Source organism: Alternaria viburni, assembly GCF_023758015.1.
Source record: "Alternaria viburni strain BMP 2772 chromosome Unknown scaffold_4, whole genome shotgun sequence".
Classification (NCBI taxonomy): domain Eukaryota; kingdom Fungi; phylum Ascomycota; class Dothideomycetes; order Pleosporales; family Pleosporaceae; genus Alternaria; species Alternaria viburni.
Genome location: NW_026055773.1, coordinates 635,720 through 661,755, shown reverse-complemented (window position 1 = coordinate 661,755; position 26,036 = coordinate 635,720). Strand labels below are relative to the sequence as shown.

The following is a 26,036-nucleotide window of genomic DNA, read 5'->3' as shown; positions in this document are numbered from 1 at the left end:
GGGCTTAGGTGGGAATTGAAGGAGCACCGTGGAGTAGGTGGGGGTTGTGTATTTGTGGTGTTGGGGCAGGATAATCCCCGCCGGCGAAAACTACGCGACGCGCTGAGATCTGGTGGGGCGAGCGCGCGCGATGGGCAGGAATGACGACACCAAGTGCGCAATAGTTTCGTCAAAATTCATCATTATTCATAGATATCTATTATGTACTAGAAGGCAACCACACTGCTCTTGCAGCCATCTAAGCCCTCTTGCCGAAGACCTTGTCGAAGCCAGTCAGGGTGAGCCTGTACTTGACGTTGTCGTTCTTGTACACGCGCTCAACAGCCTCCTTGATGCCCTCTTCGCTGAGCTGGATCTCCTGTACCCAACTCTTGATGTTCTGCTTGGATGCAAGCTGGAACATCTCCTCCATCTCGGGCCTGTTTCCGATGTGGGACGCGCCCATGTAGCAACCGTTGGGTGCGAAGATCTGGGCGGGCATGGCAGGGAGCGGGTTGTCAGGGAAGCCGACCATGTGGAAGGTACCGTTGACCTTGAGGATGGAGAAGTATTCCGAGAGATCGAACTTGTCAGTCGCATCAGCCGTGTTGATGACGAAGTCGAACTGGAACTTCCATGGCTCAGCCCAGCCCTTGTCCTTGGTGACAATGAAGTCCTTAGCACCCATCTTCATCGCGTCCTCCTTCTTGTTGGGAGAGTGCGAGATGACATAGGTGTCGGCGCCCATAGCTACCGACCAAAGGACACCGAAGTGGCCAAGTCCTCCGAGTCCGATGATACCGACCTTCTTGCCGGGGCCGGCTCCTAACCTCTTCAAGGGCGAGTATGTGGTGAGACCAGCGCACAGCATGGGCGCTGCGAGGGCAGTGTCGAGGTTGTCTGGGATCTTGAAGACAAAGTACTCGTGGCCACGAATATGGCTGGAGTATCCACCCTGTGCGACAGTGCCGTCGTTGTGCTTAGCACCGTATGTGTCGACTTGGTTGGGGCAGTAGTTCTCCTGGTCGTTCTTGCATTGGTCGCAAGTGAGGTCGGCGCCAATCTGAGCACCAATACCGGCGCGGTCTCCAACCTTGACTCGGGTGACCTTGTCACCGACCTTGACGACCTTGCCGATAACCTCGTGTCCTACGCAGAGGGGTAGAGGGAGTTCCTCGCCCCATCCTCCAGTGATGGTGTGGACATCTGAAGCGCAGACACCGCAAGCGTCAATGGCAATGTCGACGTCGTACTCCTCAAACTTCTTGAGGGGAAGCTGGGAAAATGTCAGTACAGCTATCAATTGGAAGATTGGCTTATTGACTAACCTCCTGGCGCTTGAATGTGCTCCAGTTCTTGATGTCGGTCACCGCGAAGGCGTCGGTGGTCTCTGGGTAGGGCATCGTTGCGTTTGGGTTTGAATTGGAGTATGGGAAATGTTGTTGGGGAGGTGAGAGAGATGATGGAGGGGCAGGTGTTGAGGGGCATGCACACGTATTTCAAGCATCGGTCAATCCCCCGCCAGCTGTTAGAGTCGGCCCATGGCGCTTCGTCCAGTGAGGTCATAACAGTGGACGAGAACGAGAGGGTACCCGCCGTTGAGGCTCCTGCAGCTCCCTGATTGGGTAGGCCTACAGCCACGAGCGCGTTGTCGCTATGGCGCGCATTGTACCTTTTTCTTGACCGTCACTGACGCGTCAATGATCGCGACTTTAACCGTCACATCGGAGTTCTGCCAACGGTTTCGAGGGCTAGATCGCAAACCATGCCATGTCGCGCTGGCTAATCCACACTATACGCGTCTGGTCGTTCCGACCGTACCGAATTACAGTGGATTTCGTCAATGCGCTTGTATAGCTCCTGTCATCTTCGTTGTCCAGATATCGTGTTGTAAGAATGTCGCATTCGAGCGCCGGCGAATTCAGCGAAGGCGATGACAGATTTTCCGAGCTCGATCCAAACGGGGAAAGTACGACGACGTAGCTGTTCCGAGTGCCGAGCGTCATGCTTTAGTTGCCGACGTCATAACCCGGGCCTCGCACTTCATCTCTCATCGGTAGGTCATCGGTAGGTGTATCCAGAGTTTGTTTTTTGTTGCCTTTCCGTGCAGCGTCGACCAATGAGTGCGCATGCAGTAGGATATGCTGAGAATCCAGGATTGTGTACGCGGGTGCACCAAGCTAGTCCTCAGTGGCACGCGGCTCTTATACTGCTACAATGGCATGCGCATGAGCCGAGCTGATATGGATGAACTCGTCCAGAACTTGGTTCCTCCAGTGCAAATCGGTTCGCGTTGTCAAGCTTCCGGCCATTTGCCATGCCACCTGGTACCCCGCATCGTGAATGCGGGGTGATGAACCGGAGGCTTACCCTTTTGGGCATTCCGTGATCTTGGGCAGCAGGTGCACACATGCGCTTGCCAGTAGGAACAGACCGAAGCCAACGGACTGACCGAGTCCGGGGAATGAGCGCGACGTCTGTTTGTCGGCCATGGAAGGAGCCAAACTACCTGCGCCACCTTGACCAAGTACTTCTGTCCTTCTCTTGTCCTCCGCCATCTTTCAAGTCACTCTCATATACGCTTCTAATAGTGTGAACCCAATTCGATCATAATGGCCGCCGCGGCAGATGACAACTCGATGAACGCGCTGCGGTTCCATGGGCAACATGACCTGCGATACGAGAGGATTCCGATACCCCAAGTCAAAGCAGGGCAAGTCAAAGTGAAACCGGCATGGGTGGGAATTTGCGGATCAGGTAAGGACCCAATTACAGAAAGTGAGACAGCGAAACTGACGTTGCTTTATACCTCCACGAATATTTGGGTATGTACTCGAATGACGAACATGCGCTCCATAGCTGAGCACCTAGGTGGCGCGAATCTCTGCCCTACCACGCCCCACCCAATCACCGGCGAAACGGTTCCACTAACCTTCGGCCATGAATTCAGTGGCACAGTAGAGGAAGTTGGCGAGGGTGTTACTGACTACAAAGCCGGCGACAGAGTTGTCATTCAGCCCATCATCTACGACGACACCTGCGGCGCCTGCGAGGAAGGTCTGCAAAATTGCTGCTGGTCCAACGGCTTCATCGGCCTGTCTGGTTGGGGCGGTGGTCTTGCAGATCACATCGTCGTTCCGACCTCTACTCTGTATCATCTCCCTGACAATGTTCCACTCGAGATTGGTGCGCTCGTTGAGCCCCTCGCTGTCGGCTGGCACGCAGTCAAGATCAGTCCTTTTAAGAAAGACAACGTCGCATTGGTGCTGGGGGGTGGGCCCATCGGTATATCAACAATCCTAGCTCTGAAGGCGAAAGGCTGCGATCGGATCATCGTCTCAGAAGTGAGCAGAAAGAGACAGGAGTTTGCGAGAAAGTTCGGAGCGCACTACATCATCGACCCCACCAAGGAAGACCTTGCCAAGCGCTGTCGCGAACTCACCGGAGGTAAGGGTGTACATGTAGTCTACGACTGTGCCGGCGTCCAGGCTGCTCTCAATCAGGCCGTACATGCCACCCGCGCTCGAGGCTGCATCGTCAACATTGCCATATGGGAGAAGCCTTGCACCATTTTCACCAACGACTTCAACTTCAAAGAGAGGACGTACATGGGCATTGCGACTTATGAGATTGGCGACTTCCAGGAAGTGATTGATGCACTGAGCAGGGGAGACATGGACCCGAAAGAGATGATCACCCAGAGAATTGCTCTTACCGAAGTTGAAGAGAAGGGCTTCAAGAGCCTCATCAACGACAAGGACAACCAGGTCAAAATTCTGGTGGAGGTTGGCGGAGGCGCATAGATGAATGGCTTGCAAGCTGACAGGGAACTTCCTGCGCGATCGAGTGTCCATGAGGAGAACTCTGCAGTCTCTTGTTGAGATGCAGAATCTCTGATCATTTCATAGGGACTTATCACTACTGGGTTTTAACTGTTTGATAACTTCCTCGCCGGTGAGCGGGTGGCGGGGCTTATATGCCCAAAGTAGCATTATAATCACATTTTCTCAACTCTTCATCGTCACTGGGCATTCGAACAAGGCCGAAATAGTGCGTAAAGTATGATTTGAATGAGTCCGGCACACTCTCGTTACGTGTTGAACCAACAAGAAGCAGCGTTGTTCTATTTAATAAGCAAAGGTTCTAGCGGTAAAGACTGTGATTTGATATCCACCACTGCCGTTGCCGGCTACCATCTACCGATGTCACCCGCCATGTTCAACCCTATCGACTCCTCATGATCGTCTAGCAGGTGATCTTGTACGAGTTCTTAGGGCCATACGCCTCACAAACACCGACTTCGCCGAACACCTCTGGGGCTTCATCTGTGCAGTCGAAAGATGTGTGCAGATTGACTATCGGCAAAGATTAGCGAAGTCGTATTCCTGGTATAGGAACTTACTCTTGCAGTTGGGGTTAGCAGCTTCGGTAATGATGAGACTCTTGTTGCCGTCGTAGATGCTGATGCACCTGTTGGCGGGGAGGTTGGTTGAGCCCTCAATCAGACATCCGGATGCGGTGCTGCAGGCGGCGCACGTCGAGATCGTAGACGAGAGGGTACCCTGTGCGGCGCTGGATGCGACGAATACAGAAGCGAGGGCAAGGAAGGTAGTTGAGAGCTGCATGTTGAAGATAGTGGGAAGTTTTGGCGTCGAGGAGAGAAATGATATGTGGTGTTTAGGAGAAGATTTGATGGGAGAGAAGATGATTCCTGAGCTCACAGTAATGCATTCTTATACAAAGCATGAGGCTGCGGATTACATGATCGGGTTATTTTGCCAACCGATAACATCTTACTGATATTATTGCCCTGTGAGAATGCTGACGCTCGCTATGAATCCGTCTCATGACTGAGAACGCGTACGCACGCACGCTTTGTTAGGCCATGTTGCGGCGGCGACAGCACGAAGAGAGGCTTTGTTGGGTTTTAGTACGATTAAGGACAGACCACGGGGTACACACGGAAAGCTGTTGGTGAACGGGCGTATTTACAGTAAGCATACACGACCTTCGGCTTGCCACTTCAATCTTACATCTCTCCCTTCGCAAGTGTCGGCTCGAGGCGACTAGTCCGACCCTCGTGTTGGTCTCACTACTCTTTTGTTAAGAAGTAGAAGTTTTTTGTGCACGTGAGGTGGCTAGATCATGGCCGTCATTTTTCGCCACGATCAGAGTATCAATCTGTTTACCCTCGTGGCAGCCTTCCATGATCACGTCGCAAGAGATTCCAAAGTTAATTGCATTGGAAATGCTTCAACATTATGAGTAGAGATATCCCCGTCGAAACGAACGTCATGCGCGCAAAGATATTGGAGACGCCCTTTATTGTAGATATATATAAGCCGCTCCTGTCATGTGTTGAACGAACAGCGAGCGGCGATAAGAGACGAAGATGCAAGAAACATCGCATGATATTGACAAAAAAGCACGTACTGCAGAGACCTTATAGACACCTCTACTTTAGATGCGCCAGGCGGTTTAACATGTGATCTTGAAGCTGTTTGATGGAATCTTGCTTTCGCAAACCCCACCGTTGTCCTTGTGCACCTCCGGCGTTCCTCCGCAGTTGAACTCGGGGTAGAGATTGACTGCACAACACGTTAGCCCGACCTTCGCCAGAAGAGATGCGTCCGCCTTCGTTACCTTGGCAAGACGGGATTGTTGCGTCGTAAGTCTTGATGGTGGTACTTCCATTCCACATGGTGATGCAAAGGTCCGGTGGAAGGTTGGATCGGGTGTTGACAGAACAGAACGTGCCCGGCACCGGGGTGCACTCAGTGCAGTTCCATGTTGTGAAGGTGACGCTGTCGTACGCGGCAGCTGTGGCAGCCAGAGCGATGCCTGAGAGAAGAGCAGAGGTGGAGAAATGCATTTTTGGAAGGAATTGTTCTACCACTTTCGTTGTCTGCGCTGGAGGATGAAGGGTGTTGTACGAGCCTATCTCCAGCGGATTGCTTCTCTTATACTTCGTAGTAGGATACAAGGCATCCCGTCACAAGTTGGCCAAGCAGCCACGAGTGTGCTACAGCGGTTCGATGCCCAGAATAATCCCGCGCCGTCCATTGCCCGAATGCGACGATAGCAACAAAGACCCTGCATGTCAGGGCTGTTGACACTAACTGACGATAGTCCATGCTTTGAGAGGGCAGGTAGTCTTGATCTTGGCTTGGGCGCGGCGTATACGTGACTATCGTGGGAAAGACATCCATGGAACAAAGAAGTATGACTAACGATTGACATTGCTGATGCCAACTGTGATCTACGCGGATTTCCCTACGACCGAAAGATGACACGGGGTATCATGGAGAGCATTGGCGGTGTTGGTGGCGATGATTTCTGGAGGTGAGATTTTGGTGGCTGGTCTCTACCCATCCATACTGAGTTTCATTGGCCGTCGCAAGTCTTTCCACATTTTCCATTTGACTATGATGTTTGCCGTGCACGTTTGCTATAGATTGTAGAAGCCTGTCTGGTAGTTCAGCAATATTATGTAAACCGCAAACAGCTCTTGAGCTTAGTAGAAAGCGCAGATCGGGAGTAAAACATGGCCTAGTATACATAAGTATGCATATATCGCCATTGAGGATCCTGGCCGCACACAAAAATCTGATGACGAATCTATGCGGTAGGCTGAGCCGCGCCCTAGGTCGAAAGAGACGGATAGTCGGCCTATGGTTGAGGTTATGGTTCAAATTCGACGCGTCCTCTTCACGCTTGGGCGAGATGGCGCATGCGCAGTCCCTGATAGAGATGCGATTGCCTGGTAGAGAGCGATTGCCCGAGACAGAAGCGTCATGACATAGTATTGGCTGCAACAGCACTAGAAGTCAGACGCCATAGCGCGAGTGCACTAGCTATCATGATGACGGTCGGGAGAAGTCGAGAAGACGGAGGCTGGGAGCCCTCGTCCAGACGCGTCGACAGGGGCGCCAAGACGCTAGACCATATGCGTCATCCTGACCCCCACAGGCCTTGTCGAAGTCTCATAGCCCAGCTCAGCACTTACGAGCTTCAGACACTGTTGGATTCATGCCGACCGCCACGAGATGTTGGCTGACGCTCTAGTTAAGATCCTGCAATCTCTTAGAGTAAGTCTCAGTAGCACATGCGTGGCAACTTCAGGTGCCGGGTTGGCCGTTCATGCCGGTCATTCCGCAGTTCTCGGCTATCAGTACATTGCAGACAATAAGAACAGAATCACTAACCCAGCTCTATACATTAGCTACTCTTACCAAACTAGTCGACGGGAATATAGGATTCGGCAGGACTCTCTTAACGTGTATGCTTAAGAACAGGGAGCAGATAACTAGTGCTACTAGAAGGTTGCAAAGGAGCTGAAGTAATTCGAGGAGTCAGAAGAGCCCTCAGAAGCACGTTATGCCGAGACGTAGCTCATATAGTAATGCCGACAGTGAAGGTAAAGTTCATTGAAGTGTTCGTGGAAGGTGCACGTGGAGGATGTGGGCTGCCGTTCCCGAAGTGGTGTAGTGCGCGAAGTTTGACGCGTCTCTTCACAACGTCAGAGCTGCGAATCTCTATCTTTTCCGTGTCTCTCACCCACAAATATCTTGCGAATTCATTTCATGCCTCATGGATATGCTAGAATTTGTCTCTATCACTGTTGTCACGTCTCCCTATTGTCTTGCTATTGTCTAAATGCCCGTGATAATACGCGCTGCCTCACCAGGGAAGTCCCTCTGAGAGGTCTTCGCATCGACTATTATCATTTCTTTACATCATGCATTGCCTCATTACTTTATGTCTCCATCAAGTTATTGCGAAAGGAGTCGTCTGCTTTCTTATCTCTCTGTTAGGATTCGCACATCCATAAGCCTCGTCGCAAGCAAATTTCAGCGTCCAATTTCTTTCCTTCAAGCCTCCACCTGACCCATGCATTGCACTTATCGCCTACGGTGTTCACTCGGCTGCCACTGAAGCAATCCTCATCTGACGAGGTTTGGGGAAAGCCCCACGGCTCTTTTTAAGAGCACGGGAGTGACGTCTTGGTCGCGCGTCACATGGCGATGAACGATAGGGAAACGGCGCATACCTTGCAGGACGGAGTAGTTCAAGCCTGGTCTTGCGCTTAGCGCTTCATATCAGGCAGCCGCGCTGATACCGCTATTGTGGGGTCGTTTGCCCTGAGTGAGAGCGGAGTCGCGCCCGCTTACCACGCACATTTATCAACACAGCGATATCAAATTTGCATCTAGATATTGAGAATTGGACTTACCATGGGTATATAATTGCTACAATTTGAGAGTAATACAATTATTCCGTAAAGCCTGCCTCGTGTCGCAGGTTGGTACACACCATTAGTTAAGTGTCCCCCCCAAAATGAAAAGCCTCGCTGACTATCCACGTTCGAGCCCAGGTCCAACCACTCAGCCCTTAGTTTGCAACACCGAGTTGCATTCTTTGGGCTGAGTGGTGACCTGGGAGCAGAAATACGTGTTTCTCTCTCAAGTCAGGACCTGGGCATTAAACCCTACCTTACCTTATCACTCTTCGGAGTTCTTAAAACCAATACATACACCCTAGATATGGATCTGGGAACAAGACACCGGTGTATCTTCTTTTTTGCCCTTTCTTTTTGCCCAGCTAAGCGAAGTGAAGGCAGCGCAAATAGGCAGCTACCGTGTTCCCTTCACTATGTTGTTACCCACCCTCTCACCTGCCGACTACCCGCTCACTCACCTTCCTACTATCTCTCTACCTTAGTGTTCCCGCTAGCCTGTATCTTCTGGAAACAAACACCCTCCGCGACACCTTTCCCCCCAACACACCCTGCTAGCTTCCTACAACATCTATTTCTGGAGATGTCTAACCCTGCAGCCCTTGTCAGACGTGTCGGCGAGCCTTCTGAGTACCAGCTCCTGCGTGAGGTACTTCGCCGCAAACTCATCAAGGTCTCACCGGCTCTCTATCCTAATATCACGCTCGACCAAATCCTCGCTGCGAATGGCGTCAACAACATGTATCCCTATCAAGAGTAAGCATTATCGCATTCCCCGAGATGTGGTCGTGGAGAGCGCTGACAATTCCTGCTAGTCATCCACTTGCCATGCAAGTCAACATGGGCGCCACCTTAGCAGGCGTGCTTTTCCGTCGCGGAGAAGTGAAATACAACATCAAGAACCGCGTCCCGATGGGCCAATGGAGCTTTGAGACCGCCTTGGCCTACTTCTGCAGCAACAGCAACGACAACATCAGCTTCTCAAGCTACTTTCGACAGACCCGCGCTCGCCTTTACCTCGCCGCGTACGCCAAATACGAGAACAGGGCCACGAACGTCCAGAAGGTCTACATGCTCGCCTGCGCTGAAGAGAACGGAAACAAGCGCATCCAAGATCGCGGCCTCAAGCCAACACATTATCGCGAGCGTTTCATCCACGAGCTGCTACAAAACCCCAAAGACTTCGATATCTGCACGCAGAACCGCAACAAGGCTATCTTGAAGGACATGCGTCAGCTAGTCGAGTCCTGGAAGTCCATTGAAGCCAATTTCGATCCCCATAACGTCCGTCACCAGAAGCTGGCTGAGATTGGACCGGCTCTCATCGAGTTCTTCGAAGCTGAACACATCGTTAAGAATGACAAGCCGGATAACATTCCTGGCGTCAGCCCTACCAGTGTCATCGAGCTCGATGTTACCAAGTACCAACCCTTCACCGCCGACTATCGCATCTTGACGGGCCTCTTGAAGGCTATGCAGGGTATCCGTACCTACGAGACTGTCGATATCTTGGTTGTAGACGACATCGCTGACGGGCTCGATGGCTTGAAGGTTTCCAATGACATCGGAATGGATGTCACACCGGTAGAGGGCCCAGCTCGACCTGTCTTGCATGTCTTGACTATGCCGGAGGTCGATCTTTCCCGCCTCGGCGACGTCGTCACACTGAACTTCGATTGAGCAGCATTTTGGTTCTCTACAACACTGTTCGGACAAGGAACAGACTATTGGAGATAGAATTGGCGTCGATACATACTCGGCGACAGTAGGTCTAGATGCTTAGGTTGTTGGTAGATCTTCACGGTAATGGGTGGGAATTTCGTCCGCTATATAGCTTGCTAAGAGTCAATTTCAACCGCCATAGTCACGAACGAAGCACATATGCTGGGAGAGTTGCGTGTACAGCATTTCTACTTCGATGATTCTCAACTTGATCTCACATTCATTCTATAGTGCTGCCCATCCAATATTGAGGCGTGTTGTCGCATTTTACGACCGCGTAGCCCGGGTTCTCCGCTTTCCCGATGGACTCTGTCCAATTTAATCCCGTGACTCCACCAAACGTTTGCTCCATCACGTCATTTACTCTCCTAAGGTTTTAGTCAGTCGCGTAAAGTGCGCTCTCCGCGTTCTATTCACTGCGATCGACACTGTCCGCTTACACTCCGCCACCAACATGGACGAAAACACCGAAGATGTCGAGAAGATGTCGCAGAACTTGACACCTGAAGATATGACGGCGCTTGAAGAGCTTCTCCGCCGCAAGACCGACAGGGTACCTAACGGCCTCCGCGCCCAGCAGACGCTACCGCTCGAAACCATTCTCTCTCCTTCCCCGCAGCAACAGTACTTTCCCTATGAAGTGTAAGTCTTATTCCGTGTTCATAAGTCCATTCAACAACTTGTTCATACTAACGAATCCATAGCGCTGCTGTCGCAGAAGGCGCGACATTTGCCGGTCAGCTCAAGCACCGCGGCGCTATCGCGCGGGCAATGCAATCGTTCACCCCCATGTCAGAATGGCCAGTTCAAACCATACTCGCCTACTTCACTTCCAACGTCAATCGTCATATGTGCTTCTCCCGCTACCTCAAGCAAACGCGTGTTCGGCTATTGGTCAATCTGGTGTCACTGCTCAACAAGACTGACACACCCATGATGGCGGTATGTCTTCTCGAGACCTTAGGCTATCACTTCACTAACGCCGTTCTACAGGCTTACACACTAGCCTACATGGAATACGTCCAGCATCCCAGTCTCGGCGCCCAGTTCGACCCCGCGAATCCCACAAAGCACCAGTTCGCCTTCGTTCACATGCTGAAAGACAACCCCGACGATTTTATCGTACTCAGCGGTGACTCACGCAACGAATATGTCCGAGCGAAGCTGACTACATACCTCGCCGAAGCACGCAATGCGTGTCCAGATTGGACTCAAGTACCTCCCCCGACACGCGCCTTGTTCGACTTCTGCTTTAAAGGCGGTCAAGATCAGATGAATGAAATGGCGCAGAAGGTGCTGACTAAGAAGAGGAAGAGGGGAAAGAAGAAGACTACGCCGTCGGTACCGCAGGGCGATGTGCCGTTTGTGTATAAACGTGTACTGCCGTCGCTGTTCGAGTATGACGACAGTAGGATCAAGAAGTTGTGTGCTGGGAATGCGTTGCTAGAGGGACTGATTGAGGGGATGCCTGGTGTGAGGGTGTTGGGTGAGGGTGATGGTGCTAAGGGTGAAGAATACAAAGAAGCTGTTGAGGGCGGCGAAGAACTCAAGGTATCTGGAGTGGAGGAGCCAGGTGAGGGGTTTGAGAAGGGCTTGGATGAAATGGTAAAGGAGGGAGGTGGTGCTAAGGCTATGGCGAGTGTGGACTTGACATCGTGGTATGACTGGAAAAACGTGTAGAGATAGGTATGCCTGGCACTCCTCAAGCCACTTTAAGTGTTTGGCGGAACTGTTGGGTAGAAGCTTTTCCATCTACATAGGTTTATGAGATCATTGCCTACCCTCAATACCTTCCACGAGTACTTCTCGGGTTTATCGAAAGGTAGATGTCATCAACGCATCACTTATATGTTGTCATCGTCGTTACCTCTTGAATTGGCGCTGGGGGCATTCTACTCAAAGCCCTCGCGCATCTAAGAGCACAGTAAGATAAGTGCTCCGCTTTAGAGTTGAGTCGTCGACATGCACGTAGCCCGCAACATCGGCTCGCAAGCGACGCTAATCGACACTGGCGATCTGAGCGACTTCAACGTCATGAGCTTGGACGAGCCTGACAAGTCGTATGAGGACGACATCGAGGAATTGTACGTGGATGGCGATGAAGATGAGATGGACATCGATGAAGGCATTTGCATTCTTGATAGCGCTGATCTGGACTTGTGGGTGAAGAGGGCTGAGTCTGGTATGTAGATATCCGGGTATGCGTTGCTCCCTTCAGGGTACTTTGGGTGCTTCGGTGGCTCATTATGAGGGTGTTTGCCGCCTACATAGGCTTGTGAGGACATATATCTTGCTCTGTACACTTGGTGAATAGTTTCTGGGTCAGGCATACAGTAGACGAAATGGCTCAGTACACAAGTAAGCCTGGCATCCTTCAACACATCATCATCTTCTAAAATTGCTCTTCATCATAGCCCTTGCGGTCTACATACGTTTTCGACTACATCATCTACCCTTCACATCCTCACTAAATACCTCCCAGGTCAACTCAACATCTCACTACCCAGTTGCCAGCACAATTGTAGTCCTCAACCCACTACGTGCAAAACCATCATATTCCACATATCCATCCTCCATCCCCCATCCGATCATCCAGCCTGATACACAGGGTTCTCGGTCTTATAATACACCGTCTTGACCGGCCGCTGTTGAGACGCATACCTTCCTTTTGCCTTTGCGCTCTCCTCTCTGCTCTTCATTTTCCTATCCACTATCCGAAGAGTGCGGAGTTGTTGGTCGGACAGGCCGATTAGACCTTTTGCCGAACGCGGGGTGGTAGTGAGGTTGCGATGGGGATCGTTGCTGATGTGATATGCAGATAGATGACCGGGCTGTGAATGTGTGGCAGGAGGTTGTTGGGAGGGTGAATATTTGGCGGCAGTAATGGCGGATTTTAATTTTTGGTGTCTTGGACTGCGGAAATGCGAACGTGTGAAACCTGGGTTGGCAGCTTCTGATGACGTCTCATCTCCGCCATGGCTACGCCGGGGTTTAATGGCCGATCCAGATGGTAGATGCGTCTCGGCCTCCATCTTGTAATTCCAATCCTCACTTCCTCCTTCCTCCACATCTACATCCCAGAAATCCACCAACTCCGACATGTCAATCATACAATGCCCCTTATCCCTCATATGCGTCTGCACAGCATCCAAACTCCCTTTCTCTTGTCCACAGTAGAGACACTCGTGGTATTTGTACACCAGAACGGCCAGATACGAGAGAAAAGACTGTAAAGAGTAGAGTTGCGAAGGCGCGGGTACGAAGAGACTGTGGTATGTTGACATGTGGTCTAGATTTGTGGTCGGAGTGGGAGAGGAAGAGGGGCAGAAGAGACATCTTGTTGATGACGGAGTCTTGAGATAGTCGTCTTGTGTGTCTTTCGTCTGTGGGTTGAAATTGGTATTGCGTCCGCTGATGTTGTGCGCAACAGCAGTCCGAGGTCTCCGTATGAGAGCATCGTCGTTCTTTCTCTGTCGGTGCGTGGCCTCCTCGCTCTTGCCTTCTAGCATTCCAAAATCTTGCTCGGATAAAGCTGGCAGTTCATAAATGCGCCTTTTGAGATTGTGAATGCTGTCACAGAATGTCAGTCTTATTACTTCCGCATCTACATGCTCGGGATGATCTTACTGCCAGGGTTGATGCATATGTGCACGCTGTATCGCGCTACTGGTGAAAGAAAGAGAACATGTGTTGCAAGGAAATGCTGTCCGCGATTCCGATTTCATCTCTGAGGTTGTCTGTGTAGTTGTTTGTTGTGAGGGTTGCGTGAAGAAGAGGTAGGTGGCTCTCGGTTGAGAAGGTAGGAAAGTACCTCTCGTATGAAGGCGCGAATGCGATCGGCTTTGGTCTGGCCAATCGATGTATCCAGGCATTCAAATCTTATATAGGTAAATTAGTTCACACTTACTGGCCCTGACAGTACTGGCGACCACCGAGTCACGTGTCAAGCTATACTCGGCGCAGCCACCTCAAGCCACAATGAGTCATTTCCACTCACTCCCACGCATACTCAGTCAATAGTATCCTGTCTTCCTGTTAGCTAATCAAACATCACTGTGAGCGGAGTAGATCCTGAAAGTACGTTTTCAAATCCAATTTTTAATTGTCAATCATGATACCCATGCTCCCGCCAACTTTGCTTCTTCTTGTTACTCCTCCGTTCCTCCTTGAGCTTCTTCGTCAGCCCCAGCCCGTCAAGTTTGGAGAGTACCTTTTCCACCAGCTTAGTAACACTACTCCTCCTCTTTACTTGTTTAGCCGGTAGAGCAGTGATCCCTTGATCTTCAACGTGCGGCTCGCCTTCTTGGCTATACTCATCCTCATCAACGTCAAAGTGGTCGGATATGGGTGAAAATAATTGTTCAGCACTGCGGTGCGCGTAGAATGACTGGCCATCGGTCTCGTATCTGATTTTGGTGTCATTGTCATAGCCTTTGACGTAGCCCGGGCGAGACGCACCGCTGATTTGTGAGACGCGAGAGGGAAAGTAGGTTGCTACACCATTTACCATATTGATACACTTGTGTTGTTCGTAGATTGGTGTTTTCGACGATGAGGGGGCTGGGGTCGTAGGGACTTTCTTAGATGTCCGGACATGCAGGTCGAGGCGGCGGCGGGGTGAAGGCTGGTCATCGGAGATGACAGAGTCATGGCGAGAGGAGTTGTGAGAAGATACGGATTCTGAGGATGTGCGAGGACTGTGCTCTGCTGACCGAATGTGAGAGCGAACAGGTGTTTGTCTGTCGGTGGGTAGCGATGGCAGTGGCTTCTGCTCATGTGCCATCATGATTGGATCCATGTTCTGGACACCGCGTCGGATTGATAAAGGCAGAGGCTGTGCTGATGACCTATTCAGTGCCGCGAGGTCCTGCTCCTCCTGTGACTTCCTTCGGTAGTGAACGATCGGTTTCATATTACCATCCCAATCGACGATCATAGTGCCCTGACTAGCTGGCCGATTGTTCTGAGCAGGTGCGATAAGGGATTGCCATGTTGCCGCATGGTCATCGATCATTTGCGTTAATTCCGTTGCAGCTCCATAACGAGAGCGAACTCTGGCATGGTGCGTGGGTCGGTATTGGGAGCCTTCGCTGTGATTGCGAATGTGACGGGAAATGTTGCGCGGTTGAGGTGACTGCTGAAGAGTGCAGCCTGTGTCATGGCGGTCGGCGCCATGAGCAAAACCGTAGAACGACATAGCGTTGAGCGGCCGTGATTGTTGTGTTGCGTTGGTGGAAGGTGTCTACTTTAGTCTTTGTTTCGATATGTTCGAAACTGAGTCTTTGACGTTGTTAAAGTAGTAGAGCAGTGTAGTTACTGTGGGTTGTTGTTCCTGTGTGTGGTACGTTAAGTTCGTATGGATGTTTATGAGAGGCAAGTTGTATAGACGGAGGGAGGCGCCATGGTATGTGCACAGTGCGATACGAACGTAGCGTATAGTGAATTCATGTGCTCGATAGTGACGGGCTGTGGACGAGCGATGCTACGACATCGATGATCGTTCGTGCATTGTGAAAGTCAATAGTTGATGATGAATGTGACGGGCGGTCGAGGTTTTGAGATGAGATTAGTGTGAAGCGAATCTAACGCATCGTCATTAGCAAATTAAATACAATCCCGCTGGCATGCCAATACCCCACGTTTCGACATCGGTAGCCAACTTATTTCGAGCAACCCAGGTATACTATGAGTGCAATCTCTTCCGTCTACCCACGTTCTCTTACGTCTCGAGATGCATATGAACAGAAATGACGCAACAGATTGCTATGGAACATGTCAGACACAGGAAGGAAAATGGTATAGACCAAAAGCACAAACTCCGTGGCGAACGATGAAGAGGAAGAGTGAGAAAGCACAGCGCATGAACCCCGGGTATTACCAAGCTCCAAAGACCCTCGTGATGGATGAAGATGGCCTCAGAGTACCGAGAAAAGACAGATGAAACATCTAGTTCTTGTCCTTGCTGGATAGCTTGTCCTTGATCTTGCCGAAGAAAGAGCGGCGCTTCTTCTTCTTATCGTCAGCACCAGAAGCGATGCTCTGGCTGCCTGGAGTGCCCTTGGGAGAGACGTCCGAGTCTTTCCTGAGGTTCTTGGCGGGGCTCTCTGGGGCCAGCTGTGCAGCTGGGGCAGAGCTGGTGGCCTCGGTCTTGGTTGTCTCTACGCCGGTGGTGACAGTCGGCTGGGTCTGCTCGGTGGTAGTTGGCTCCTGCTTGTTGAATGCGACTTCGGTAGTAGAGTCGATGGGCTTGGAGGTTGGCGGTTGAGCGGGCTCCGATGCGGGCGCGTTGAGTGCGTTGGGCTCGCTGGAGGACTTGAGTGGCTTAGTATCGACGAGGGCCTCATCGGAGAGACCAGCAGCATTTTGGCTTCCTACAACAGCAGCACTGGGAGCTGGCTCGCCGGTAGCCTCAGTTGACTTCACTTCTTGGAGAAGTTCAGTCTCCATAGCCCGCTTCTCGCTGACAGCCTCAGCATTGGTAGCGGCCTCGGGACTAACGTGTGCCTCCTTCTGGCTCTCAGCGACGACATCCGGAACATCACGAGCAACGGACTCGTTGACTGATTCCCTGGTAGTGCCGGCTACGACAGCAGCAGTTGCACCGGCAACGGCGGTCGCAGCAACCGCAGCTCCTGCAGCAGTCGCAGCAGCAGATGTGGTCTCAGCAGGTGCGGTCTCGGTGGTTGCCGCAGTCAGTACAGGAGCAGGCTCACCAGATTCCTCAGATCTTGGAAGCTTGTCCAGTAGCTCAGACTCGACGGCCGACTTCTCTGCTACGGCCTCACTGTTGGCAGCGGCTTCGGGGCTGACGTGTGCCTCATGTTGGCTGTCAGCGACAACCTCGGGTACGTCGCTGGAGACGGTCTCAGAAGTAGCGGCAGGAGCAGTAGTGGCTGTGGCAGCGGAAACGGCGGGGGCTGGCTCGCCGGCCTCGTTGGTCTTGGGGACCTCGCGCAACAGCTCAGACTCCATGGCAGTCTTCTCTGCGACGACCTCGGGGCTGGATGCTGCTTCAGGGCTTGCGTGTGCCTCCTTTTGGCTCTCGGAAACGACAGCTGGAATGGCAATGGCGGGAGCCGGGAGACCAGTCTCGTTGGTCTTGGGTACCTCGCTAAGAAGTTCCTGCTCCATGGCGGACTTCTCAGCAACAGCCTCAGGGCTGGCTGCGGCCTCGGGCTCCGCATGTGCTGTGTTCTGGCTCTCGGCAACAATGGACGGAACTTCATCGGCAGTGGAGGTGCTGGGCTCGTTCATGCCAGTAGCCTCAGCAGCCTTCTCCTTGGCAGAGTAGACAGCCGCAGTGAAGAGACCCGCACCAGCAGTCGCGCCAGCGGCAGCAGTGGCGGCGGCAGCTTTAGCAGTATCGCTCAAACCAGCGTCTCCGCTAGCTGCGGGCGCCTCAGAAACGGTCTCCTTCAGCTCTTGCTCCATCTCCTTTTTGTCCATGACAGCTTCTGGGTTGGCAGATGCCTCGGGATCGACATGAGCCTCCTGCTGGCTTTCGGTGACAGTTTCGGGGACACCGCGAGGCTCTAGGGGAACTTGGGCGGCGAGATCGGCGGTTGTGCTGTGAGGAGCAGAGGATTGGATCGTAACGCCGGTGTCTTCCTCGACCTTGGCATCAGCGCCCATAGGGAGGCTCGATTCTGGGATCATGTTGCCCATGACAGGAGGGATACCGAACATGCCACCCTTGGCGTCGCGCTCAGCCTGAGGAGTGAAGGCGAGGGGAGGGAGAGCATCGGACTTCTCGTATGAAGAGGGGTCTGTCTTGACTGTGCTGTCGACAGTGTTGGAGGTCAAGGTGCTGGCATCGGGTACCTTCTCGCCAGGCGCAAGGTGGATGGGGTTGCCAGCGCCAGCAGTAGCGGGGATGGGCGCAATACCGAATGCAGAAGCCTCTTGCTCGGGTTCCTTGTCATGCTTAACAGTCGAGTCTAGGGTGTTGTCTGTGAGAGTGCTCGCTTCGGGAACGGGCTCGCCAGGCGCAAGCTTGATGGGGTTGCCGAGGCCTGAGGTAGCGGGAATGGGCGCGACGTTGAAGGTCTGCGGCTCGCTGCCAGGTGTCTCTGCGTACGGTGTCTCGGGGAAGGCGCCAGGCACAGGAGAGTTGGACTTGGCGTCCTTCTCGCTCTCTTTGGGCACAGCGCCGGCTAGCGCAGCGGTTGTGGACTCGGGCGCGGCAGAGGACATGGTGTTGACGGGCTCCTCGTCGACGATGTCTTCGGGCAGGAGGACGTTGTTGATGATGCCGTGGCCGTCGTCTTCCTTGCGCGCGCTGTCGTTGGTACACCAGTTGCCGTTTACGACGAACTGTGGTAGAGTGTTAGCAGAGTCTGCGCAAACGGGGAAGCCGACGGTATGCGACGGGAGAAGTGCGCACCTTGTACTGAGTGTGAGTCTTGGGCAGCTCGACCGTCTTCTTGAAGATGCCATCCTCGTTCTCGAGCTTGACAGTCTTCCTCCAGTCATCGAAGGTGCCAGTCACGTAGACCTCATTGGCCGAGTGTTCCCTGTGCGCGTGTAAGCAGATGGGCACGGAAGGTGCCTAGGCGGGCGTGAGGCAGGCGCGAACGTACCAGGTGAAAGTATATTTGCCCATATCAGCGCAGCGATGGACGTGGATCAGGGATTGCAGAGTTGGGGAGAGGGAGTAAGACCTGTCTTGGGCGCAGGGAGGAGAGGTGTGGAGGTGGTTGGTAAGTCAGGATCAGGAGCTGCGTCGGGTGGAGCGAGCTAGTTTGCGGCTTGAGTGCGCGCTCGGACGGTTTGGGGAAGATGGAGCTTGCGACTGTTTTCGCGCGACAAACAGCAGCGATTTCAATGCAGACACAAACACAGAGTCAGGAGCGCGACAGATATGCCTTGTAGATGCGGAATTGGCGAGGCTGGCGGTCTGGTCGCGACAAGGCGCTGAGTCTGCAAGATTAGAGACGGCGCCGCCAGCTGCAGGAAAGCTTGGCGGGATGCCGTTCATCGCGCGAGCCCTGGAACACGCGGGACCGACGGCGAGCATGTGCAATGACGAAACCTCCATGGCGTCGTGCTCAATTGCTGCTACTCTTCATAATTCTCAGGCCACCGTGCACAGTCGAATTGTGCTGCGCATGCAATTTGTATCCAGCCGCCTCATCTCGCAGGCCGAGCGACACGACGGCCCCTCCAGTTTTGCGCCGCGTGCCTGTGCGCCTCCCATGGCCGGCTTTGTGCGTCATCGCCATGTCCTGGACCTGTCGGGATATCTGGGCGGATTCCGGGGTCGCACGTGAGCTGCTGCTACCTACAGTAACCTATGTTGGGTACCACTCGATGATTTTGTCGTCGCCTTATCTCAAATACCGTCTGGAACGCCTCTTGATCAGAGTTTTCGTGTCTTTCCTGCACCGCGTCTCAACATGTTGATGGATTCACCGCATCGGTGCCCATGTTGAATGTGTGGCTCACCGCCAATTGCAAGGTTGCGCCTCCCATGCCGTGCTCGTCTGAGCGACTGAATCCTATTGCACAAGCTGCGAAGTAGACGGCGTTCAGTATAGAGTTGCTGTTGCAAGAGACCTGCCCGATGCTATCTACCCACGCGGTCTTGCAGTTTGTTGTGCGGTGTCTGATGGGCACCATGGATGCGCGACTTGATGACGTGAGAGTCAATGCGACACCACAACACCATCCTGAATCTCGCTAGGCGACAAGAACTCGAGGATGTGACTTCCAGACAATCAAAGCTCGGAGCCGCGCCTGTCGACACAATGTCTCAGCTTGATAGTTCACGACTCAAGTGTGGGATATGTTAGTGCAAGCTCCAGCCTGCGCAGGCCAGGCAGCGGGAGCTAAAGCACGGCTTGAGCAGCTATGACAGCTATCGCAGCTGTCTTGCCCTGGTGCTACAGGAGCTCAGTGGGTGTGGGAGTCACACCAATTGCGGCGGCGAGAGCGCGCAGCCGTCGCGTAAATGTCACCGTGGGAGCCTACAGCGTGCGGATTCTAGAGGCCTTCTGGAAGATAATAAGCCCCAGGAAAGCTTGCCTCGATCCTTACCAGTGACTGCCCTGCCCGCCATCCCACACCCGTGATCGCTCCTCCCGCACACGCCCCCTCTCCTGCGCATCCTCACCGCGCTCCTGCTGCTGCCAGTCCCCTACGGTGCAGCCTGCCATTGCGTCCCCCATTCACGCATCCTCTCCCGCGCTGCCGCTACGTTCTCGCGGGCCCTCGCAGCACAACTGCCTCCATCCCTGCACGTCTCGCGACCGACGTCAAAGAGCTGCGCTTGACCCCTCACCACCACCGCCCTCATGTCCCTCCCTCCCGACTACTCCAACGAGATCGCCACGCTCGACCGCGAAATCCTCTCGCACAAGCCCCACGACATCCTGCAGTTCTGCGCCAACTTCTTTAACCGCCGTCTCGAGTCGCAGCGCACCGAATACCTGCTGTCGCAACAGCACTCCAGTCCCCAGGGCCGTGCCGAGAACTCGTTCCCCGGCAACAACCCCTTCAGCACCTCGCCCAGCGCCGGCAGCGGCTTCACCAAATCCACCATGCAGCGTCTCGAAGAGGAGGAGGAGAACGACACCATGACGTCGCCCACGGCCTCGACCTTTGGAGCTATCGACTTCAACCGCTCCCGCTCCACCAACAACAACGACGCGGGTGCGAGCGCATTCGGCGACTTTGGCGGCTTTGGCGGCTCCTCCAAGAATAACATCACCCAGATGCCGCCTCTGTCGGGCGAGGGCCAGAACTTCCCCAGCAACTACAACACCAACAGGCGCACCTCCGTCTCCGCCGAGTCGCTCAACCCCGCCTCCAGCGCCGCCGACAACTTCACCCCGCCCTTCCACCAGAAGACGCAGGACCAGCTATCGCGCCTCAAGTCGGCCGTCTCCGGCAACTTCCTCTTTTCACATCTCGACGACGACCAGTCGGCAATGGTCCTCGGCGCGCTGCACGAGAAGCCGATACCCACAAAAGGCATAAAGGTCATCTCACAAGGCGACGTCGGAGACTACTTCTACGTCGTCGAGAAGGGCGCCTTCGATATCTACGTCAACAAGTCAGGCAAGGTCGAGGCTGGCATGGATGGCGTTGGCGACAAGGTAGGCTCTGTCGGACCAGGTGGTTCATTTGGTGAGCTAGCTCTCATGTACAACGCCCCGCGTGCTGCGACAGTCACCTCGACAGAGTCGTCTACACTCTGGGCACTAGATCGCATCACCTTCCGCCGTATCCTCATGGACAGTGCTTTCCAGCGTCGCCGCATGTACGAAGGATTCCTGGAAGAGGTTCCTCTGCTGTCTACCCTGACTCCCTACGAGCGCTCCAAGATCGCCGACGCTCTCGAAACCAAGAAATACCCCCCTGGCACAACCATCATCCAGGAAGGCGATGTCGGCGAATCCTTCTTCCTGCTTGAGTCTGGCGAGGCCCAGGTCTTCAAGCGCGGCGTAGACAGTGCCGTCAACCAATATCAGAAGGGCGACTACTTCGGTGAGCTAGCCTTGCTCAACGATGCTCCTCGCGCTGCCTCAGTCGTTAGCAAGACCGAAGTCAAGGTCGCAACACTCGGAAAGAACGGCTTCCAGCGACTACTTGGGCCCGTTGAGGGCATCATGAGACGGAACGATCCCAGCAAGGCTGCTTTCGAAGGCGATCATGTGGATCCGCTATCCAAGACTTCATAAGCGTGTTCTTGCAGGATTAGAAATACAGAATGCTCCACTCACACGGGAGGTGAGCGGCACTGTTATACACAGACGGAAGACTAGGGCGTGGACAATTGCGGCCGGGTGTGGTCCTGTCACTCTTCGGCGTTCTCGCATGTATTCCTACACTTCCTACTGTCACTAAACTTCGCTTAATGCCATGGAAGATGATACAGCTTCCCCTCAGATCAGGAACGAGCTCTGGTATGAGCTGCTCTGTTACTTATACTCCACTGCGTACGATACTCATGCTTTAGACTTACACTTTCATGCTTCCCTTGGGCGACAGTCAACATGTGACGTACTATATAAGTTGCCAGGAAATGTTCACGATGGTTTTCCCAGCCCTCCAAGTCTGCGCTGCGTAAATGCCCTCGTGTGCTCCTGCCCTCGCCCGCTCTGATGATGTGACATAATCACGGTGCCCCGTGCGTTGCCAACGGCGCTATCAGGTAGTCCGGGATGCAGGTGCGCTCTTCCCCTCCAACACCACACCCAATGGTCTGAGAGCGCTCTCACAACTCTAACACCACAGGAACGCGAGCTCTGATCGAAACAACAGGAAAATGTAATTCAGCAAGAATAGCCATTCTCCTCTGCCAAGTGCTTCTGCTCCACACCGCCTAATGATCGTCATGCAGTCATCGTGGCGTTCGCCTCTGGAGACATGGGTGTTCAATGCGTGATAGCGTATGTGGATGAAGACTCGCAGGTACGTCCATGATTGTACCTGAGAAAGACTGTCGAACTGCTGCTCACGATATCTAACGGAGCTTCAGACGATCAAGGGCGGGCTACTCATGGCTTGCAGCTGTGCACGCAATGAACACTAACGAAGCGTCATTCGGCTCTCCATATACTTCATCGCGATTACTACGCCGTTGGTAATACTAGCAAGAACGTAGCACATCTCCACAAGACGCTTCGTGCCGTTAACGACTCGCCCTAACTACCTACCGAGGCATTGCTGCTTACAGCTCTCATGTATCAACAAAGCAAAAGAGCGACGGCAACCCCGAGCAAACGCGGGCGAATGCAATTCTCGTGAATGGAAACTCGCGCTTCACATCAACTGAAGAAGAAGTGATCGACTATATCTACTTTTCTGGGCAGCAAATCGTCATGTGCGCTGCCTCACAGCCCCGTTCCTCAAGACTTCGCGATTTCCGATGCAGTGTGCAGCATGCAGCATCTTGCATGCAAGATCGCAATGTTCAGAGCGTTGCTTTTGAACGATACGGGCACGGCAGACGCGCCTAGTTGATAGTGTAGCAGCGGATACCTACCCCTGCATACACTATGACGCATTCGACGGACCAATGTCTCTGCGAATCTCAGTCTGAGCTTACAATTACAACGGGCTGATGCAACTGGACAGGCGGTCTCAAAATCTCAAAGCGATCCAATGACCGGAAGCTGTGCATTTCTCATCGCGTGCACCTGCAGCTTATATGCAGCGACCGGGGTGGATGGACACTAAGACTAAACTGGGAAAATGGGTTTATCATCTACAAGCATGCCAACGCCGTTCACGCACAACTTGGCCGTATCTTCGTGGTTCAAATCGCGCGTGTCGGAGTGGGCGGGCGTAAGGAAATCGGTCTGGCTGCTCCAAACTAGCATGAAATACCCATGTGAGTATCTGGAGACCTATCTAACTCTCCCTCGCGGGTCTCACTTCATTGCAGTACGCCTCGGTAGAAACTCTTGGCATCATCAAGAGATGTTGTAGCGGTCTGTATGCCGTAGCAGGCATGTCCACGTTCCCGGCGCTCGGTCGTTGATGATGGTGCTGCACGCATCAGCCACACACTACGTTGAGGCTACTCCTTCCCTCCCGCAACGTTCTGCGGGCCAGGGAGCTTGTGGCGCACATCGGCTTTCGTACGGGACGATGGGCGGTGACCGCATTCGCTAGGAAAAGCGACTATGCTCCACTGCCTGACATCGATTCGGTATGTACTGTGGCAGGGTAGTCATACCGGCGTGCGCGACGTACAGTTGATCAAGATCACACTGCAAAGAGAATGTCCACGTTGTACGCTGCGAGATCCACTTTTGATCCTCGGTACTGGCCATTTTGGTTTGGGTATGGTTCATGAAACATGGACCTCCATCCACAGTTGTATGGGAACAGCCGAGATCAGTTCGGCACTGGAGTCCCTTTGGTGTGTCCCAGTGTGGCTATGGCATGTGGCTTCAAGGTAGGTTAGCACTGATCTGAAGCATCGCATACGGTACCTGGATCTTACGTTATCTGTCGACTGCGTACACATCCCTCTACTTATGACCTAAGATCGTTCGCGATACATAATGTCTCAAGCAGCATCAACTCGATTCTTTCCACAGCTCTCGAACCGCCTACAACTTCGCACCGTACTTTCGACATGGCCTCATCCAGCGATCAAAAGGTATCCAAGAGACGCGTCGGACGCCAACGCCAGCCACCACTTGCACCTGGACCTCCATTCCAGTTTGTCGTCGCCAGCCACCCGGATGATTTTAGGGATGGGGAGATCATGAGAAAAGTGCGGTCGCACGTCATGTACACACACCGCGAAACCTTGTCACCTACGGACACAGCTGGCAGTCGAGAAGGCAGTAGCACACCGAATGTCACGACACGCTCACCTAGCCCAGCGATAGCCAGCACGAGCAGCATGTCACAAACAAGTGCTTTACAGGCAGCCACTTCCTCAAGACATCATGGCAGTGGGTGGGAACAAGATGCGCATGGCATTCAAATACCATCACCATCTACCCATCCCGTGCGGGTGCTTGCCGCTCGGATACATTCCGCAATCACCGAAGCATCCCCTCATGGTCAGACCCGAATCTTCGACGAGGTTCCTGGGTACCCCTTTCCCGGGGGCAACGCTCCGCGGCATGAGCTGCTGGAAGATTTGAAGCGTGAATGGATTGGCACTACCACTTTCTACTGTTACGGTTTGTCTCTTTCTTTCTCTACATCAAACACTCACTGATGGCAGCAGACCAAGCGTGGATGCAATACGTTTGCGGCAATCATCTTTCGTTCCTTAGCCACGTACACGCGACACTGGTCTATCAAGATCTCGACGACGGCCTACTATACGACAGTGATCTCACTGTATATGCGAGGACCAGGATGCTGGGGCTGTTTCATGGCCGACTGGACACTGATGATACCACCATTCTCAGCATACTCCATATGCTTATCAGCGAAATCGGTAGCCCTGAAAAAGATGCTTTTGGAGTACATCAGGATGGCTTGGTGACCTGTGTAAGGAGTCGACGAGACGGGCTAGGCCCGAACATTGCGACGTTCATGACCTTGTAAGTTCTACTTGCTCAATTTTTGCTATCCACTAATTCGGCCAAGGGTCATGCTCACTTGTGCCGTCTGTCGCGGGCAGAACGAGTCGGCGGAGCTCACACCACGATCATCTTCTGAAGCCTGGGTCGGTCACAACAGTCCGATCTCGGTGCTACTAGCCTCCCAGGAGCACATACCCCCCCTATACCACAACGGCTCAACAACTACCAACGACATCATCCGAAAGATGCAGAGGTGTACCTACATCTTCCTGGCAAGATGGACGCACAAAGGCGACCCTCATATGATTTCAAGCGGCCAGATAGCGACATGCGACGCAGAACTACAAGACATATATTCCGATCTGCTTCTACTGCCCTCTGCAGAATACGATACACAGCCTGACTGGATCTACGAGAGCTGTCGTATTGCTGCTTTGATCTACTGTAGATCGGTAGTTCATGGTGCAACACTTGCGGATTCGGCAAATATCATGCACGCAAGCATATCTGGCTCTAGCTCCGAAAGCGTTACTCTCCTTGCAGCCCTACATTCTGCTCTCGCCAAATCAGAGGTCCAAACTTGCTGGGGGTTCGACCTATCTGGCGCTTTCCTCTGGGTAGCTCTCGTAGGCGCAGCGGCGTCATGGTCCGCACCGCACTCCTCTTCAGATGAGGCATTGCAGGCTTCAGCATGGATGAGGAAGTGCTTTGCGCTATATGCAGTCAGAGCGGCAGTCTCGGTTCCTTTTGACTGTGCTGACGCCACGATACAAGCCTTGCGCACAATGCTGCAGGTCCGGCGGTTTATAACTGTCAAGATGGGCCCGGCCCTCCCTTAATGAGGTCATCGCGCATCTCCATACTTGTTGTAGGTGCTTGTATTCTCACTTTCCTAACTCTCGTCATCTGTATAACAGTCGTTTCATTCACGTCACTTATTTCATTGGTCGAAGTCTGATGGCTGCTACAGCCGCGGAAGGACCTCGCAGTCAGTCTCGTCTTTTGTCACCTCTACGCCTACGCCGGTTCGTACGACTGGGGTCATACATGCAATTTTCCTTGTCAACTTTTCGGTTTTGTATTAGCGATTTCACATTAGC

The 26,036-nt window shown here is 53.2% G+C and overlaps 9 protein-coding genes across 9 annotated transcripts; 5 read left to right on the top strand and 4 right to left on the bottom strand.

The window, feature by feature from the left end:
* Positions 1 to 238: 238 nt before the first annotated feature.
* Positions 239 to 1,382, bottom strand: J4E79_002482 (uncharacterized protein; the record flags this gene model as incomplete). The annotated part of the gene is made up of 2 exons (XM_049351381.1): positions 239 to 1,255; positions 1,308 to 1,382. The coding sequence occupies 2 exons, from the start codon at positions 1,380 to 1,382 to the stop codon at positions 239 to 241; spliced, it is 1,092 nt and encodes a 363-aa protein (XP_049214019.1).
* A 1,209-nt stretch (positions 1,383 to 2,591) lies between these two features.
* On the top strand, positions 2,592 to 3,782 carry J4E79_002481 (uncharacterized protein; the record flags this gene model as incomplete). The annotated part of the gene is made up of 2 exons (XM_049351380.1): positions 2,592 to 2,736; positions 2,839 to 3,782. The coding sequence occupies 2 exons, from the start codon at positions 2,592 to 2,594 to the stop codon at positions 3,780 to 3,782; spliced, it is 1,089 nt and encodes a 362-aa protein (XP_049214018.1).
* A 442-nt stretch (positions 3,783 to 4,224) lies between these two features.
* Positions 4,225 to 4,604, bottom strand: J4E79_002480 (uncharacterized protein; the record flags this gene model as incomplete). The annotated part of the gene is made up of 2 exons (XM_049351379.1): positions 4,225 to 4,334; positions 4,382 to 4,604. 2 exons carry the CDS (start codon positions 4,602 to 4,604, stop codon positions 4,225 to 4,227), a joined length of 333 nt encoding a protein of 110 aa, XP_049214017.1.
* Positions 4,605 to 8,798: 4,194 nt separating this feature from the next.
* Positions 8,799 to 9,895, top strand: J4E79_002479 (uncharacterized protein; the record flags this gene model as incomplete). The annotated part of the gene is made up of 2 exons (XM_049351378.1): positions 8,799 to 8,971; positions 9,031 to 9,895. 2 exons carry the CDS (start codon positions 8,799 to 8,801, stop codon positions 9,893 to 9,895), a joined length of 1,038 nt encoding a protein of 345 aa, XP_049214016.1.
* A 496-nt stretch (positions 9,896 to 10,391) lies between these two features.
* Positions 10,392 to 11,617, top strand: J4E79_002478 (uncharacterized protein; the record flags this gene model as incomplete). Its single annotated transcript, XM_049351377.1, has 3 exons — positions 10,392 to 10,579; positions 10,642 to 10,879; positions 10,931 to 11,617. The coding sequence occupies 3 exons, from the start codon at positions 10,392 to 10,394 to the stop codon at positions 11,615 to 11,617; spliced, it is 1,113 nt and encodes a 370-aa protein (XP_049214015.1).
* A 282-nt stretch (positions 11,618 to 11,899) lies between these two features.
* Positions 11,900 to 12,187, top strand: J4E79_002477 (uncharacterized protein; the record flags this gene model as incomplete). The annotated part of the gene is made up of 2 exons (XM_049351376.1): positions 11,900 to 12,119; positions 12,156 to 12,187. 2 exons carry the CDS (start codon positions 11,900 to 11,902, stop codon positions 12,185 to 12,187), a joined length of 252 nt encoding a protein of 83 aa, XP_049214014.1.
* Positions 12,188 to 14,042: 1,855 nt separating this feature from the next.
* Positions 14,043 to 14,951, bottom strand: J4E79_002476 (uncharacterized protein; the record flags this gene model as incomplete). Its single annotated transcript, XM_049351375.1, has 1 exon — positions 14,043 to 14,951. One exon carries the CDS (start codon positions 14,949 to 14,951, stop codon positions 14,043 to 14,045), a length of 909 nt encoding a protein of 302 aa, XP_049214013.1.
* A 932-nt stretch (positions 14,952 to 15,883) lies between these two features.
* J4E79_002475 (uncharacterized protein) lies at positions 15,884 to 18,539 on the bottom strand (the record flags this gene model as incomplete). The annotated part of the gene is made up of 3 exons (XM_049351374.1): positions 15,884 to 18,250; positions 18,321 to 18,450; positions 18,517 to 18,539. 3 exons carry the CDS (start codon positions 18,537 to 18,539, stop codon positions 15,884 to 15,886), a joined length of 2,520 nt encoding a protein of 839 aa, XP_049214012.1.
* Positions 18,540 to 20,229: 1,690 nt separating this feature from the next.
* On the top strand, positions 20,230 to 21,618 carry J4E79_002474 (uncharacterized protein; the record flags this gene model as incomplete). The annotated part of the gene is made up of 1 exon (XM_049351373.1): positions 20,230 to 21,618. The coding sequence occupies one exon, from the start codon at positions 20,230 to 20,232 to the stop codon at positions 21,616 to 21,618; it is 1,389 nt and encodes a 462-aa protein (XP_049214011.1).
* Between the last annotated feature and the right edge of the window lie 4,418 nt (positions 21,619 to 26,036).